The sequence below is a fragment of the Notamacropus eugenii genome, chromosome 4 (genome assembly GCF_028372415.1).
Source record: "Notamacropus eugenii isolate mMacEug1 chromosome 4, mMacEug1.pri_v2, whole genome shotgun sequence".
In the NCBI taxonomy this organism is placed as follows: domain Eukaryota; kingdom Metazoa; phylum Chordata; class Mammalia; order Diprotodontia; family Macropodidae; genus Notamacropus; species Notamacropus eugenii.
In genome coordinates, this window is record NC_092875.1 from 321,906,487 (window position 1) to 321,924,143 (window position 17,657).

The following is a 17,657-nucleotide window of genomic DNA, read 5'->3' on the forward strand; positions in this document are numbered from 1 at the left end:
CACACAATGCATTTTTCCACCTATGTCTCAGTCACCCCCCAGAGAAGGCATCAAGAAATGACCAAGAAAGCCTTGCCCTCTTCAGCATTCTAGAATTCTATTTGCACCTATAACTGCTAGTTCCTACACTTGTAGCTCCTTGCATAAGCTATGCAATGACATCATTTAGAACCAAATGGGTGCCATAGGAATTGATCATTAACTTGCTAATAACCAAATTATTATAGCTTTAAAAATCACCCTTGACATTCTCTGGCGCTGCTGGTTTCCTTGTCTGTTACTGGCTACTACCAGCTAATTGGCAGGGAGGGATACAGGACTGAAGGAAATAGAATGAGGACTGACATCTTGAGAGATTGTAAACCATTAAAATGAGCAGTGAGCAACACTCAGGGTGAAGGAGGGCAAAGCTAGAGGGCTGACAAGCTGTGCGTACTGATTCTTAGGTCCAGGGCTTAGCACAAGTCTTAAAAGGGAAACCTGACTTCATCGTCTTACTTGGGACTCCTAAGCTAAGATCAGGAGTGAGAAGAATCCATGATGGGACACTGAACAAGGACACCGCCCTTCTCGAGGTTCCAGTTTCCTCATCTGTAAAATGAGGGGGTTAGACTAGGTCACAGGAACAGAGATCCAAAGCTGGAAGGGTCTTTGGGTGCCATCAACCCTTGTCTAGGGTACTTGCCAGCTCAAACTTTATGGTGTTATTAATATTAACCACACCTGGAAAGGTTTCCAAACTAGATTCAATGATTTCTAGAACCAGAAAAGGGTCAGGATTATGCTCAATTTGTTAATGTTCTTAAAGTACTCAATTCTAAGAGGAGTACAAAAAACAAAAAACCAACTCAATAAAGATGCAAAGGTCAAAGTCAAAGAGCAAAGATCGGTAACTAATATTTTTAACCTTTTAGCAACAAATATTTACTAAGGTTTTATAGTTGGAACAGTTTTACAGTTTTTACAAACATCATTCTCTCCCTCCAACTCTGAGATATTTTCTCCCTTAAATAGAACCCAAGGGAAAATGGACTGAAGCTTAGAAAGCCTATGTGACAAAGGAATGATTTCACAGCTTCTGATTTTTAGAAGTATTTTTTTTCCTTTTGTGGGGAATTCCCATGAATTTTCCCTTAAGCCTAGTTAAGTAGCTTTCTGATGGCCTCCCTGTAGAGTTCTCAAAGTGGTCTTTTTTCATTGTGTCTACTTTGTCTTTGGCTCCCAATGTAGACACTGATCCCAGTAATTGCTATTCTGGGCAAACTGTTGGAATGCTAATGAGAAGTCAAAATTCTCTGACTTTTCAAAGTTCACAGGATCATCCTCTGGTCAAAGTGGAAAGAATGAGGATAGAGAGGCTATTCTTTATTCCTCAAGTGATTTCCTCCCATCAACTTGGTTCAACTATGTTCACCTGTTGAACCATCCACCCAATGGGATGCCCCATGTACTGAGCTATCACGGTCTTTTAACCTTAACCCACAGAATGTATCGGAGTTACTTTCTATTCAGCATTGTCCACTGTAACGAAGTTGTTTTTTTTTTTTCAAAAATAATAAAAAGACAGTTTAACTAAGCCACTCAACACATAAACCATGTCTGACACTACACATCATTTTCTGCACCCATAATCCTTTGCTTTTTAAAAATTAATTTCTTTTTAATTTTTAACATTCACTTCTACAAGATTTTGAGTTCCAAATTTCCTCTCCATCTCTCCCCATGACGGCATGCATTCTGATTACCCCTGCCCCCAATCTGCCCTCCTTTCTATCTTTTATCCCTTTCCCCTTTGTTTTCTTGGAGGGCAAGATAGATTTCTACACCCCATTGCCTGTATGTCTTATTTCGGAACTAATTTTTGAACTAGAAAAGTATGGCTGTGATGCAGTGGCTAGAGCACTAGATTAGGAGTCAGAAGGAACCTGCTCTGTTCCTGCTACCAGCAGAATATTGAATAAGTGACTTCAGCTTAGTTGTAAAATGAAGAAGTTACACTGGTCTATCTTTAAGGTCCCATCTAGCTTGAAATTCCTTGAGCCTATTAAGTCATTTAGAACAAATGACCCAGAGATCACAGCACTGGAAGGGAGCCCTCAGTGTGCTTTAGCTTAAATCCTTCATTTTACAGATGAAGAAAATGAGGCACAGAAAATAGAAAGAATAAATCTCAGGTCATAGAGGTAGTCAGTAGTATGCTGAACTGGAACCCACATGGGTGTTTTTTTCTTCATTTAATAATGTTTCATTGATGGATGGATTCATCCTGAATTGGAGCCTTGGATACAAGTGGGGAGGCCTCCTGGTTGGTGGGGCTCAGCAAGACTGGAAAATAACAGGGTTGAGACCCCTGGAAGTCCAGGGTGGGGGCTGAGGGGCACTGAATGAATCAAAGAACTCCCAGGGTTGCCTCTCTGGGGAATAGGAATAATGAGGCTGGGGATGGCAGTCTTGGCTCCAGCTGCCTTGGGCTGTGGGTAGGGATTGCTGGGGTAGTAATGATAAAAAATATTAACATTTATATAGCATTTTGATATTTGCAAAAGGCTTTGAAAGCATAAGCCCAGTGGATCATCTTCCAAACCTAGAACTATTAGTCCTATTTTATAGATGGGGAAACTGACCTCCAAGGGACAAAATATTTATCAACTATTACTATCATTGTTATCAGCAGCAGCTTGTTGGGGGGTATTGCAGGAAAGTACTTTCATGGAAATTACCTGAAGACCTTCACTCAGAAACTCAAGGAAGCCTCTTTTCCTAGGATTCCCTTTCCAGGGATAGAATGCCAGGTCTACAGTCATTTCAGTCATGCCTGACTCTTCTTGACCCCATTTGGAGTTTACTTGGCAAAGATACTGGAGTGCTTTGCCATTTCCTTCTCCAGCTCATTTACAGATCAGGAAACTGAGACAAACAGGGTTATGGGACTTGCTCAGGGTCACACAGCTAGTAAGTATCTGAGGCCAGATTTGAACACAGGTCTTGCCGACTCCAGGCCAGGTGATCCATCCACTCCACTATCTAGCTGCCCAGCATGTGAGCTACCTAAGGGTAAATACTGTTTCCTTTTGTGTCTTTCTATTCCCACTGCCCAGCTCAGCCCACAGGGGCTGCTCAAGACCTCTGGCTTGGGAGTTAAGAGGACCCAAGTTCAAATTCCACCTCTGGTCCTCACTACCAGTGAAGTCTTGTGTAAGTGACTTAACCTCCTTGGTCTCAGTTTCCCTAATTATAAAATGAGGAGAGAGATGACTAGATGGTTACTGGGGTCCCTTCCTGCTCTACTAGGTCTATGATCTAGCATCCTAAATGAGATCAATAAAATCAATTAATCAATAAACATTTATTAAGTGCCTACTATGTGCCAGGTACTGAGATAAATAAAACTGCCTGAATTCAAGATCCTGGCTTCTGTGTTCACATGTCAATATGGAAAAGTTCAACCAAATGCAAAGTTTCTTCTGCTTAATGGAGACTGGTAGGCTGGTCCTACAAGAAAACCCATGTGTCTCCTTCAGTATGCATTCCCTTTGTAAGAATTAGCACATTCTGTGAGACTCCTCTCTCAGTGTCTGGGTCATTCTTCATTCCCTTGCCTATGTCCACCTGTGGAAGCTGATAACTCAGCAGAGAGCCTGTTAGAAAGTTGATTAACTCCAAGGATGAAATGAAATCCCTCAGAACAAAACGTGCCACCACATAATGGCTCCAAATTGCTTGTAGGACAAGTCTGTGATGAGGCTGCCTTGTAAGACTTAAATGAGAGCATGTTCTGTGAAAATGAACACTGGCAACCAAGCCAACATCCTCCTTAAATCTAGTTCCATGAGGCAGCCTATTACTGCAGAGTGATGTGGTTTAAAGAGCTCTTGATTTGGAGTCAGAGAACCTGGGTTCCAGTTTTGACTGTACCACTATTTATGTGGCAGTGAAAAAGCTTCTGTTTCTTCACCTGCAAGACTGAAGTAATAAAACTGATACGATACATACTTCACCCAATTGTAGTTAGTCAATAAACATTCATTAAGTGCCTACTATGTTCTAAGTGCCGCAGATTTAAAATAAAGGCAGAAGAGAGTATAAAATTCTAGGGAGGATTACAAGTTGTAACTAACAAGGTGCAAAGTATACATGGACCTCAGCTATCTCATTTGTAAAAATGAGGGGTTTGGGAGAGAGGAAATAAGCATTTATAATGCACCTACTAGGTGCCAGTGTGTTAAGCACTTTTTTTTTGGTTACAAATAATATCTCATTTGTTCCTTATAACAACCCTGCGAGGTAGGTGCTATTATTATACCCATTTTAAGTTGAGGATATTGAGGGGAATAATAACTTGCCCAAGGTCACACAGCTATTAAGTGTCTGAGGCCATATTTGAACTCAGGAAGATGAGTCTTCCTGACTCCAGGCCCAGTGCTCTGTCCACTCTGCCACCTAGTGGCTTGGGGATAATGATCTTGAAGGTCCTTCTAGCTCCAAAATCCTATAATGCTGAAATTTGCATTTATATAGCATTTTAGATTTTACACAATGTTTTTTTAACAACTTTTCCCAGCCCCACCCTTCTCCCCCAGCTGCTAAAACATTTTGGGTAAGTAAAGGTCATCTGAAAAGGAAAGTAGGGACAGTTGTGAAAGATACTGAGAAAGGTGTTGAGGAAAATATGATAAACTTTAAAATAAGCTTCATTATAAGACACTACTACTAAAAGGAGCCTTCAAGAGTGTTTCTTCTTAGTTCTTCATTTTACAGCTGAGGAAACTGAGACCTAGACAAGTGTGGTGACTTGCTTGAGGTCACTTGTCCAAAATCACTTGGAAGGTGGGAAGCAGAACCAGGACTAAAGGCTAGGTTTCCTGGTCACCAGCTAGTGTCTTTTCTCTATGTCAATTTAGCAATAGCATTTCTAGGGCTGGCTAACTGTCTAGAGATGCTGGATATCTGTCTGATTTTTATACTTGTTCAGCCACAAGGGTTCACAAAATGCCCCTGTCCTACCTAGGTTAACACCCCTGACTTTAAGTCATCCACCTTTGAGTAAAGCAACCAGAGGGTTCTTGGCAGGCCTCAATCTGGCAAGTCTTCCACTGGTTGATGTGGACTGGCTTCCAAGAAATGCTTAAATGCAACATCTAGCACCATGGCTAGGTCCCCTGATGTTCAAATGTACTCTTGGCAAGAATTCACCCAAGGACTGCCTACTTGCCTTCTCACTGAGGCTTGCAAAAAGTGAGTTTAGTGAGATGCCAGACAGAGAAGACCCTGAGAAAGGCAACTACTATAGGCATCCAAGAACCTAGTCATATAGAACCAGAGCAATACAGAAAAGAAGAGGAAAGCTAGATGTGCTCCTTGAAAGAACCCAGTCCAGATGCACATATCACTGCTTCCGCAGCAGGGAACATGGAGCATATGTGATCTCTCATGCCCTTCTAACTGCTGATTAAAAGTGATAACAGACTGATTTAGCATCATGCAATTACATTAAAGCTTAATTAAATGATGCTAAATCCATTAAAACACTCGGCATTGTGGGGAACAGATGAGTTTTATGGGTCCAGGTTGCCAAATATAGGAAGCAAATTGCCTCTGGTGTCCAAGTTACTGCATGTTATAGGATCTCCAAGGTAACAGTGGCAGTTGCAGAGCACATTTTCATGTTTTAATTAAAAATAAAAACTGCCCAGCTTGGGATATTCTGTTCACTGTGGGGAAGCCTGTCCAGAAGAGCCACCTACATTTGCCTTAAAGGAATAAGTCTTAAGAGTAGGGTGCTATTTTCTGCTGACAGAGTTGTAGAGGAGGAATTAGGAGACCTAGATTCAGGTTCTGACCACTTCAGGGTTGTGGAGCTTTAAGCCTGATCTTCACTTTCATCAGCAAAATGCCCAAGGGAACATCATCTGTCATTCCTTTGAATCTCCTCAACCCAAAAGTTTCCCAATGAAAAGTCTCCCAGCTATTAAAGCTTTGAAATTCTAAGACTTTTGGGACATCCTGCATAGCCCTGTGGAGATTTCAAAAGCATCTGCTTTGCAGCACCTCCGTGAAGTGGACAGAGCAAGTACTGCGAACCCCACTTTACAGATGAGAACTATGAGGTTTAATCATTTAATTACAATAGGATCAAATTACTTAAAGCTACATAACTAGATTAAAAAATCTTTGAATGTAGAGACTAGGGATGGTATCTGCTATTTCTCATTCCCACAATGGAACAGGGGTGGGGAACCTGAGGCCTCGAGGTCACATGTGGCCCTCTAGGTCCTCAAGTGCAGCCCTTTGACTGAATTCAAACTTCACAGAACAAATCACAAAGCCCCTTCTAGTGACAGCATCTCACAGGGTACAGTGTTTCCAGAGGCACTTGATAATATCCATAGGTATATATCAAACCCCTAACCCAGACCTGGCTTTGGTGGGAATGTTACAAACCTAAGATCATCTGGTCTCTTCCCTTAGGGAGATAAGTCAGGTGACTTTTCAGTTTCATTGCAGAAAGCACATGGGCCAAAAAGAAGCTAGCTCCTTTTAAAAGGCATCACCATTCAGTAAATCACATCAGTTGTCCAAGTGCAGTCCAAGAAAACATTGTCATTAGAAATAAATAACCCCTCACATTCTTGGAGTAGAGAGCTATACATAAGTAGTATAAATCTATAACCACACAGTAAATTGTAAGGATTCTCCCATTGGCATGGTCATACAACTCACTGATATGCTACAGGACTCTCCATCACGTTCCCCTTGAATCTCCACATTTCCAAGGTGCAGGATAGAAGCAATTATCTTAAAAATACTTATCTGATGGGACTCTCTCACTCCTAAAAAGTAAAGGAAAAGAAATGAATTATTCCCAGTTTCCAAGGCAGGAAAGAAAGTGAGATTTAGCTGTCTTAAAGTGTGTGTGTGTGTGTGTGTGTGTGCGCGTGTGTTTGATTTTTGTTCAGAGTCAACAATTTTACAGACAAAATAGAGTACCTGTAACAAGTAATCACCATTCACAGGAATAGTACTGAGGGTGAAAGGGGTTCCTGGGCTGCACTATTAAATCCTTACCCAAAACCACCTGGGTCAGATTGACTAGGACAGGGTAGCATTATAACTCAGTGAAACAAGTGGCCATCACGCACACTCATCTTGGACTTCATTTCAAGCAGATATTTTAAGGACATTTTTATGGTTCCACAAGGGGAGGTAATTTATCTGTAATAATCGTTCTCCAAATATAATCTCCTGCAAACATCTGTGACACATCTAAAGGGCTATCAAGGGAAAGCAAGGAACACTCTTCAGGGGATTGTTATGATAAAGGCTGTGATGGCAAGCTAGTTGTCAGCACCCTCCCTCCCATCAAAGACTCTTCCTTGCTAAACCATAGCTATCAGAAAACACACCTTAAACATAACTCCTACACACCTCCCCTGAATCTCTATAGATGTAAATATACACAGTCAAATTTCAATTTTCCAGGAGAATGCAGGGCCACTAGATATGAATAATGAACAAATACCACATTTGTAGTTTTTGTAATGGGATATTTTTAAAGGCATTAAAACTCATGCTTTACTCAAACTAATAGGAAAGTGAGTTTGGATTCCCTGCATGTAGGCTGGGAGACAAGAGGAAGCCAGTTTATATTGAAAAAAGTGTCACAGATCATTCAGGAAGTGAATAATGCACACCCACTCACAAAAGCAATCACTATCTAGTTTTGATTAACACTGACAGCCCCTTCCCCCAACCCTCATCCTTCAAATAACTCAGGGACCAAATGCATATGACATACATGGTAAATCAACCAACTGGTCAAAGAAAGGTAAGCTAAAGCACCACTATGTCTGCTTAGGGGCATGAAGATAAATGTGCCTCCCCTCACCCCCAACCCAGGAAGCAAAGCCCTGGCCTACATTAACTTGTAAAACAAAAGAGAATTTCCTTGCTCAGGGTAGGTCTTGTATGTATCCTCAGTTAGCCTAAAGTAGCAGAGAAGAGGAGGCCACAGGGCTTGAGAATACTCATTTAATGGGGGCCTTTCAATGTTTTCCTTTTTCTTTCTCTCTAATTCTTTGTCAAGTAAGTACCCACTGCTTTGACAGTCCCCTAAAGTGATCTGAATGCTCTACTGAGGTTCTTTCAGAAAGATAGAAATGGGATTATTAGCCAACAATGTGGTATCACTGCTAAAAACAAATTCAGGCTGCATTAAGAATAAAACATTATCCCATTTATGGGAACTGAAAACCCCACTGTTCTGTACTGGTAAAGGCAAGTTGGAGTTACATATCCAGCTCTGGGAACAACACTTTAAGAGGAACACTGAGAGATAAGAAAATATTCTGAGAAGAGTGACTAGGATGATGATGAGGGTCTTGGAAATCAGGTCATATAATATTTTTTAAATAGGATATTTGCTTTAAAAGAAAAATAAAATTTAGGTGAGGAAGTAGTAGCTGTCTTTGTATAGCTAAAAGGCTTCAATGTGGAAAAAGAGGTTTATATATTCTGATGTGGCCCCAAAAAAAGTATAACCAGGTGCAATGGATGAGAGGTACATAGGAAGGCAGATTTTGACTCAAAGGGAGAATGTTTTAACAACTCTGAAGGTTCAGAAATAGAACAGGTTTCTCTTTTTTTCTTTTAGGACGCAATCAGGGTTAAGTGACTTGCCTAGGGTCATACAACTAATAATATTATTGAATCCAAGTCCTCCAGAATCCAGGGCTGGTTCTCTATCCATCTCACCACCTAGCTACCCCAAATAGATTTCTCTTTAATGTATTGTGTGACCTTCCTGGAGGTAGTCACCCAGCCTCCACTGGTGCTTCTGCCAGAGGATGGTACAAATTCCTATCCTGGCTGAAAAATAGGATTATACAACATTGCAGGCCTAGAATCATATGATTTCTAAGGTTCTCCTGAATGTAGAAGCCTATATAAAAAATCCTTGGGTAAGAAAAAAAAGAGAAAAAGAAAAGGAATAAATTAGGCACATTCAATATCCACACTAACAGTGGACAACAAGTCCAATGACTCTTGCATGTATACTTTCCACTGGTATAGATCTCAATCCAACCGCACTTTCTCATTTCATGGGATACTTGCCCATCACTTTGCGATCATCTTCTCTACAGGATCTACCCAGTGACCTGGAGCCTGTGCTCTGATTCTTTCATTTTACAGTGTCCACTTCAGAGGTAGATGAAAAGAGAGAGACTCACTAAAGAATGATCAACCATGGGGTATCCCTAGAGTCTTAGTATAGTTTTAAGTTATTAAAGCTAAGAAATGCAGCAAGATTTTGGCATATATGTTTTATATAAATATATGTATATTTAACTGGAAATTACAGGGATGTCCATCAATTGGGGAATGGCTGAACAAGTTGTGGTATGATTGTGATGAAATGGTACTGTGCTATAGGAAATGATGAGCAGGTTGGTTTTAGAAACGTATGGAAAGAATTAAATAAAACAATGAAGAGTGAAATGAGCAGAACCAATAGAACATTATATGCAGTAACAGCAATATTGTTTTAAGAATGATTTTGAGCAAATAATTTATTTTTTCTAATACAAATACCCATATATAAAGGACAAATGAAAAAAGATACTATTTGCACCCAGAGAAAGAACTGATAAATAGAAGTATGTGTAGAATAATTTTACAGGTGTGTGTGTGTGTGTGTGTGTGTGTGTGTGTGTGTGTGTATCTGTGCCTAATGGAAGATATTTCGGGGGGGGGGGAAGGGAAGAAAGAAAAAAATTTACATGATAATTTTGTTGTATATTTGGAAGGAACAGCAAGTTGTGCTTAGTGGATTTGCAGTTTCATGTACAATTGTCTTTTTAATTATACTATGTAATGAAAATGTTTGTTTTATTCCATAAATTAAAAAAAGATTTTTGGTAAATCCAACACTTTAGTTACTATTTGCTTAGGTCTGTCAGCAACAGCCCAACTCTAAAGCTCCATATTAGATGTGATCATCTATCACAGAATGATGCCTCTCCAAGTACTGGCTCATTCTTTGTGCTCAGCAGCACTGCTACAAAGCCAATTTTTTAAAGGCCTTGTCTCTTTCCTGATGAGCAGGAGGCAATGTTAGACGCCAGTCATGCCATGTGTCATTATACTTCTCAATCTTATGCCTTTCTTCCTGCATCCTTTGGATAAAAGGGCAGAAGAAGGGAGTCCTGAGGTGTTGGTGGTGAAATGCAGAAAGGGATATGAGGAAAGGAGGAAAGGTTAAATCTATCCTTCAGCTACTGGGAAAACTGAACAGTATCTGCTTACTTCAGAAGCTAAGATCTCAATTTTCCTCTCTCTTTACACAGGGATTTGCTGGCTGTGCAGTATTGGGACCTAATTCCAAGCTAAAAAATGCCACCCTGGGTTAGCCAAGTGGACCAATCATTCTAATTCATCATACTTTCTTCAACAACTACATTTTTAGGGACAAACACATAGTTTCTTATCTTCCAAAGTTCAGGAGTACAATTAAACATCCTCAACTTCCCTGCTGGGGATCAACTATGGATGAATTTAAGTGAAGCCCTTCACTAATCCTTTCCCCCCTCCCATTTTGGCCAAGGCAACTTCTTGATTGTAGAAGATTTCCAGAAGTACTTTTGTTCCCATTGAATGGAATGAAGTTAGTGAAGACTTCCCAGTGCTTAACAAAAGGCTTTTAGTAGACGGTTAGGCCTAAGTTTCTGTTTCCCAGAAATCATGTGACTTTTGAGAATATGAAACTTAAAACTCCCCCTCTTGGGTTGCCACATCAACATCCACATCAACATAATGTCTACTGGTTATTCCACTGCTATCTTGTCCCCTATTCACAGGGTAGACCGTTAAGTTTAGATTGTGAGCCTGCCTCCCAGTCAATGGGAGTAAAAGGCCAGCAGGGGGGTGGGATCTGCATTAGGGCTATATAATCTCTATTTCTGCCTTCTGTAATTGCCTCACTCTCCTGATTACTTATCAGAGAGGAGATGCCCTTTTTCGAGAGATTGTAATAAAATCTTGCTGCTTTGCTTCTACCTTGAGAAGTGTCTAATTTTTATTTGAGTCGGTGGTCTCTGACCCACATTCCATTGAAGTGAAAAGTTGTCCTCTCTTTTAATTACAATAAAATTAAATCACAGTGAAGGTTGCTTTAATGATTGCAATTAGGAATTTAAGAGACATAGCAATAAAAGAGTAGGATATCATCCCCTGGCTCTTACAGAACTACACAGGGAACTACAAAGAGCTGAGGACCACATTCTAGAAACGTCTATCTGAAAAGGTCAAGAGGAAGCCTGTCAGAACAACAAAGGTCCAATAAGAATTAGTGAGTAATAGAATTTTAAAGTTGGAAAAAACCCTAGCGTTCATTTTAAGCAGTAGCCTGGAGTAATGGATAGACAGAGTGCTGAAAGTGGAGTCAGGAAAGATCTGACTTTCAATCTTGCTTCTGAAATGTACTATCCATGTTTCCCTAGGCAAGTCACTGACTTCTCTCAACCTCAGTTTCCTCATCTGTAAAATGAGAATAATAATACCTCACAAGATTGTTGTGAGAATCAAATGGGATAATATATGTAAAGCACTATAAAATGTTAGCTATTATAATTATTGTTGCTATAATTATACAGTCGTTGGAGAAGTAAATGACAAACTCCTCCAATATCTTTGCCAAGAAGACCCCAAAAAGCATCACAGAGAGTCAGACATGATTGAAATGACTCAACAATAGCAAATACAGCCCAACCTCCCTGTTTTATGTGAGAGGAATCTGCAGTCCAGGGAAGGGAAATCACTTGTGGGTGGCAAAGCTAGGAGAAGAATAAAGGGATGCAGGATCTTAGCCTTCAAACAGCTGAAAAATTGGCCTGTGGAACAGGTGTTAGAATTAGACTGCTTGACTCCAAAAGGCAGAACAAGGACCAATGGGTGGAAGTCACAGAGAGACTGATTTTTTGTTCAACATAAAGAAATGCACTTAAACAATCAGAGGGGTATGCCAACAATGGAACAAGGGAGATTCATGAAGAACACAAGGAGAGAGCTTTCCACCACTCACAGTGCTGAAACAGGGGCTCCATGACAATCTGTTAAGAGCTATTCCAGGAGGATTTCCTTCACCCTCCCAGTTTAAAGGCAGGGCTTGATAAACTCTGAAGGTCTCTGCCATCTCAAAGACTCTCCATGACGCTAAATTCTGGGTCTCCCAAAAATCGGTTTAGGGTTTTTTTCCACTGTGCTGCTCCCAAACCCATGTTTTTGATGTCAAGAGGCAGAATATTAATCAATTTCACTGAAGATTTGTTTTATACTTGAGAAATTAATGTTTCTGAGTGACTACAAGAACCCCTGAACTTTGCTGTCTCTGTAAGAAGAGGCTGCATCCTAGAAAGCATAGAATCCTAGCTTTGGAACCCTAGAATCCTTTCAAATCTAGTGAAAGGAAAAGGACATCCCCTCCCCAAAGATGTTTCATAAGATACTCTTCCCTTCTAATTTTCCTGCTTTCCCTAACCCCCCCTCAAAAAAAAAACACCTTACCAAGAAGAGTGAAGGCCTGTCTGGTTTTCTCAAAGTCTTCTGCATCATCCACACCTTCAATAGATGTGTCTCCTCCTTGAGAAACATAGAAAAAGTCTTCTGCACATGCTGTCAGGAGAGTGGGGTGGGAAGGAGAGAAAGCATAAAAGTTATGTTAGGAAAATGTCATTCTCACATACTACTTTCATGTTACATCACAACAGGATCTCTCCTCTTTTTACACCTTACTCCAAGAATTTTATTTCAATTATCAGCAGGCACAAGAGTCACAAAGTTCAGAAGACTTCTGATTCACACACACTGAAAGAATGAGGACAGGACTGTATAATACAAAATAGCAAATAGCTTCTTGTGCTAATGACAAGTAGTACTTTAAGCAAATATGACCCATGAAGATATGCATGATAACAAAAAATAAGACTGTGACTTTTCTCTATAAAGAAGTCAGAAATGATACTTTATTCTTATTTTTATATTTGACCAATCTCAGAGTTATTTTTTCTTATTATTTTTTCTTATTTTCTTATTATTCTTCTATGTTTAATATTCGTCATACTTTTGCGCAAGTAAATAAAATAACTGATTTTTGTAAATGAAATTGTGGGGATGTTGGTTCATTTTCTATAATAACAATTCTCAAATTTCTAATACTTTGAATTCCAACTTCTCTCTCTTCCTCCCTACAAACCCATCTCCACTGAGAAGGTAATTCAATATAGACTATATATGTGTCATTGTGCAAAAAACCTCCATTATAGTCATGTTGTATAAGATTAACTATATTTCCCTCCATCCTACCATGTCCCCCTTTATTCTATTCTCTCATTTAAACTTATCCCTTCCCAAAAGTGTTTACTTCCAGTTACTCCCTTCCCCCATTTGCCCTCCCTTCTATCATCCCCCTCATCCCAGTCGTCCCCTTCTCCCCTACTTTCCTGCAGTGTAAGATAGTTTTTCATACCAAATTTAGTGAGCATGTTATTCCCTCCTTAAGCCATATGTGAAGAGAATAAGCTTCACTTTTCTCTTCTCATCTCCTCCCTTTTCTCTTCCATTGAAAAAGATTTTTCTTATCTCTTTAATGAGTGATAATTTGCCCCATTCCACTTCTCCTTTTCTCCTCCCAATATATTCCTCTCTCACCCCTTAATTTATTTATTTTTTTATAGATACCAACCCTTCTGATTCAACTCAACCTGTGCTCTCTGACTATATGTGTTATGTGGGGGGTGGGTGTGGGTGTATAATCCCTCCACCTATGCAAATACTGAGAAAAGTCTCAAGAATTACAAGTATTATCTTTCCATGTAGGAATGTAAACAGTTCAGCTTTAGAAAGTCCTTTATGATTGCTCTTTCCTGTTTACCTTTTCATGCTTCTTTTGATTCTTGTGTTTGAAAGCCAAATTTTCTCTTCAGTTCTGGTCTTTTCATCAAGAGTGCTTGAAAGTCCTCTATATCATTAAATGACCATTTTTTTTCCTTGAAGTATTATACTCAGTTTTGCTAGGTAGGTGATTCTTGGTTTTAATCCCAATTCCTTTGACTTCTGGAATATCATATTCCAGGCCCTTCGGTCCCTTAACGTAAAAGCTGCCAGATGCTGTGTTATCCTGATTGTATTTCCACAATGCTCAAATTATTTCTTTCTAGCTGCTTGCAATATTTTCTCCTTGACCTGGGAACTCTGAAATTTGGTCACAATATTCCTACAAGTTTCTCTCTTCAGGTCTCTTTCAGGAGGTGATTGGTAGATTCTTTCAATATTTATTTTGCCCTCTGGTTCTAGAATATCAGGGCAGTTTTCCTTGATCATTTCATGAAAGATAATATCTAGGCTCTTTTTTTGGTCATAGCTTTCAGGTAGTCCCATAATTTTAAAATGTTCTCTCCTGGATCTGTTTTCCAGGTCAATTATTTTTCTGATGAGATGTTTTACATTATCTTCTATTTTTTCATTCTTTTGGTTTTGTTTTGTAATTTCTTGGTTTATCACATAGTCATTAGCTTTCCTCAGCTCCACTCTCATTTTTGAAGAACTATTTTCTTCAGTGAGCTTTTAAACCTCCTTTTCCATTTGGCTGACTCTGCTTTTTAGAACCTTCTCCTCATTGGCTTTTTGGACCTCTTTTTCCAATTGAGTTAGCCTATTTTTAAAGGTGTTATTTTCTTCAGTATTATTTTGGGTCTCTTTAGCAGGCTGTTGAATAGCTTCTCAAGCTCTTCCATGTCCTGAGTCCACTGCATATTCATTTTGGAGGTACTAGATACAGAAGCCTTGACTTCTTCTGACAGTATGCATTGTTCTTCCTCACCCGAAAGGATGGAAGGAAATACCTGTTCACCAAGAAAATAACCTTCTTTGGTCTTGTTTTTTCCCTTTTTTTGAGCATTTTCCCAGCCAGTTACTTGACTTCTGAATCCTTTGTCAAGAGGAGGGTCCTAATGCACCTCCTCACCCGAGGACCATGCTCAGGGTTGAGATTCATATCAGCTGCTCAATTCCCCCAGGAGCTTTAGGTGGGGGCAGGGCCACCACTCAGGACTGAGGTTCAGATTAGCTGTTCAATTCCAACAGGGGCTTTAGGCGGAGTGCTTCACAGATGGACAGCCCACTCAGCAGCCACCTGGGGCCTGTGCTAGGGGGGGACCCTGCTCCCCTCTCGCCCAGCTGGGAAAGCCCTCTCACTGACCTTTGAAACTTTCTTTGGCACTTGTGGCTTGAGGAATCTGAGACCCTTCCTGCTGGGAATTCTGCCCAGGAGACTTGTTTTCGTCCTGTTCCTCCTGGTGCCATGCAGCCAGGGCTGGGCTCTGTTCAGCATCCTACGGGATAAACCTTTCCTGTCGGCCTTCAAGGTTACTTTTGGCTGGAAATCTCTTTCACTCTGTCGTTCTGTGGCTTCTGCTGCTCTAGAATTTATTGAGAGTCATTATTTACTGGTATTTTATGAGCTGTGGGGGAAGAGCTAGAGTATGTGCGTCTTTCTACTCTGCCATCTTGGCTCTACTGCCCTAGTACAGATTATTTAGAAAAATGTCAAGAATATTTTAGGGTTTGTATTTAAAGTATGATGCCTAGAGACAGGAAGAGTCATCTTCCTGAGTTCAAATCTGGTATTAGACATTTATTAGCCATATGACCCTGGGCAAGTTACTTAACCCTGTTGGCTTCAGTTTCCTCATCTGTAAAATGAGCTGGAAAAGGAAATGGCAAACAACTCTAGTATCTCTGCCAAGAAAACCCCCAAATAGGGTCACAGAGAGTCAAACACAGCTGAAGCAACTCAGCAAGAAGTAGGTTCCATATTTCTGCAACAAGAAGTCAAATACTGCACAGCTGCTACCATTTCCCTGCACAATCTGAACTGATCAAAAGTCTAGGCTGCCAAAGGATAACTGTTCTTCATTTCGGGGTGACAATGGCCTGGTGATGAATTCCCATCTTAAATCCCCTTCATGACTCAACAGTGTTTTCAACACGTCTTTGTAGAAATTATTACCTTAGTTAATGTGGATCTTGCCCAAGGAAGATCTTTTGTTTCCACTCTTTTATCTTAGTTGTTTCGTAAGTTCCATTTGAAAATAAATCACCTTCAGGTACATGTGACAGGTCCAATGGCATGACTATTTTATGGAGAACTCGCAGGGGTAGGAGATCACATGATGGCCAGAAGAAAAAATACAAGGATGCTCTCAAGAACTTTGGATTTGACTGCGCAACATAGGAGACACTGGCACAGGACCACTCAGCATGGCATGCCCATCAGAAAGGATGCTGTGCTCTTTAAGAAAAGCAGAACTGAGACAGCGTAAAGTAAATGCAGGATGAGCAAATTTGGGATATCCACCTCAAATATTCACACAGACTATCTGTTCCCTACCTGTGGTAGAGCATTCCAAGTTCATATTGGTCTAATCAGCCATAGTTGGACACACTGAAATTTCACTTTATCATGGTGATATCATTTTGGTCCATTTTGAAGACGAAGGACAACAACCAACCAAACAACCAACCTATTGTCAGCCTTTTACTACTTTTCAGTGAAGTGTTGTCCATTCCAAAAGTATGTTGGTAAGCTTTTAAACTGATGATCATGTGTTGAGAATGTCTAGAGCAGGGATTCTTGATCTTTTTTGAGTAATGGACCCCTTTGGCAGTCCAATGAGGCCTATGGACATCTTCTAATAATAATATTTTAAAATGCATAAATTTAAATAGGATTACAAAGGAATCAAATTATATTGAAATAGAGGATCAAAAATATTTTAAAATAAAGATACCCGATCTACAGACAGTGTTATACAGTAGCTGGAACAGTAGATTTTGGAGTCAAGAAGATCCCTATATCTATTTATCTGTTCTGTTGACCTGTCTCTGTCTCTTCCTCTTTCTCTCTTGTTCTCACCTTCCTGAGATCAAATTTGGCCTCAGACACATACTAGCTATGTTATCTTGGGCAATTCACTTAACCCTGTTTGTGTCAATTCCTCAGTTGTAAGATGAGCTAGAAGGGGAAAAGGAAACCACTCCAATATCTTTGACAAGACAACTCCAAATTTGATCATGAAGAGTCAGACACAACTGAAACAACTGAGTGACAATTTAAGGTTTGCAAAGCAATATATATGTTTTCTCATTGAATACTTAGAACAACCCTGTGAGAAAGGTGGTGTTATTATCCCCTCTTTACTGACAAGGAAACTGAGGCACAGAACAGTTAAGTGATTTGCTCAGCATCACAAAGCTAGTAAGAGTCTAAGGGTGGATCTGAACTCAGGATTTCTTGACTACAAGTTTAATGCTCTATTCATATCACCACCTAGCTGAAGACTTCTCTGTGACAGGATATGGCAGTGACTCCTGGTCTGAGGCCTGAATGAGATCTTCTCACAGGATCCCTCTGGGCCACCTCTTGGGCCTTGTACCCCTCCCCACAACAACTGTCCTGTGACCACAGTCAAAGAAATCAGACCAAAATGATGACATTAGGTTAAAGAGCTACTTAGGTCTTTTTCCTAGAAAGAAAAAGAAAAAGGAAAAGGAAAAGGGAAATGTTATTTTAAAAAATTATTTATATTGGAGACAAAAAAAGGGCT

At 40.0% G+C, this 17,657-nt stretch overlaps 1 protein-coding gene across 4 annotated transcripts in view; it reads right to left on the reverse strand.

The window, feature by feature from the left end:
- Positions 1-17,657, reverse strand: part of LOC140502852 (unconventional myosin-Vb) — a 556,148-nt gene that overhangs the window by 235,312 nt on the left and 303,179 nt on the right. For all 4 annotated transcript variants that reach the window (XM_072606904.1, XM_072606907.1, XM_072606905.1 and 1 more), the window contains 2 exons: positions 12,559-12,666; positions 6,721-6,830 (listed from right to left, as the gene is read on the reverse strand). In XM_072606904.1, coding sequence (XP_072463005.1) covers positions 6,721-6,830; positions 12,559-12,666 — 218 coding nt within the window. The remainder of the gene's footprint in view (positions 1-6,720; positions 6,831-12,558; positions 12,667-17,657) is intronic.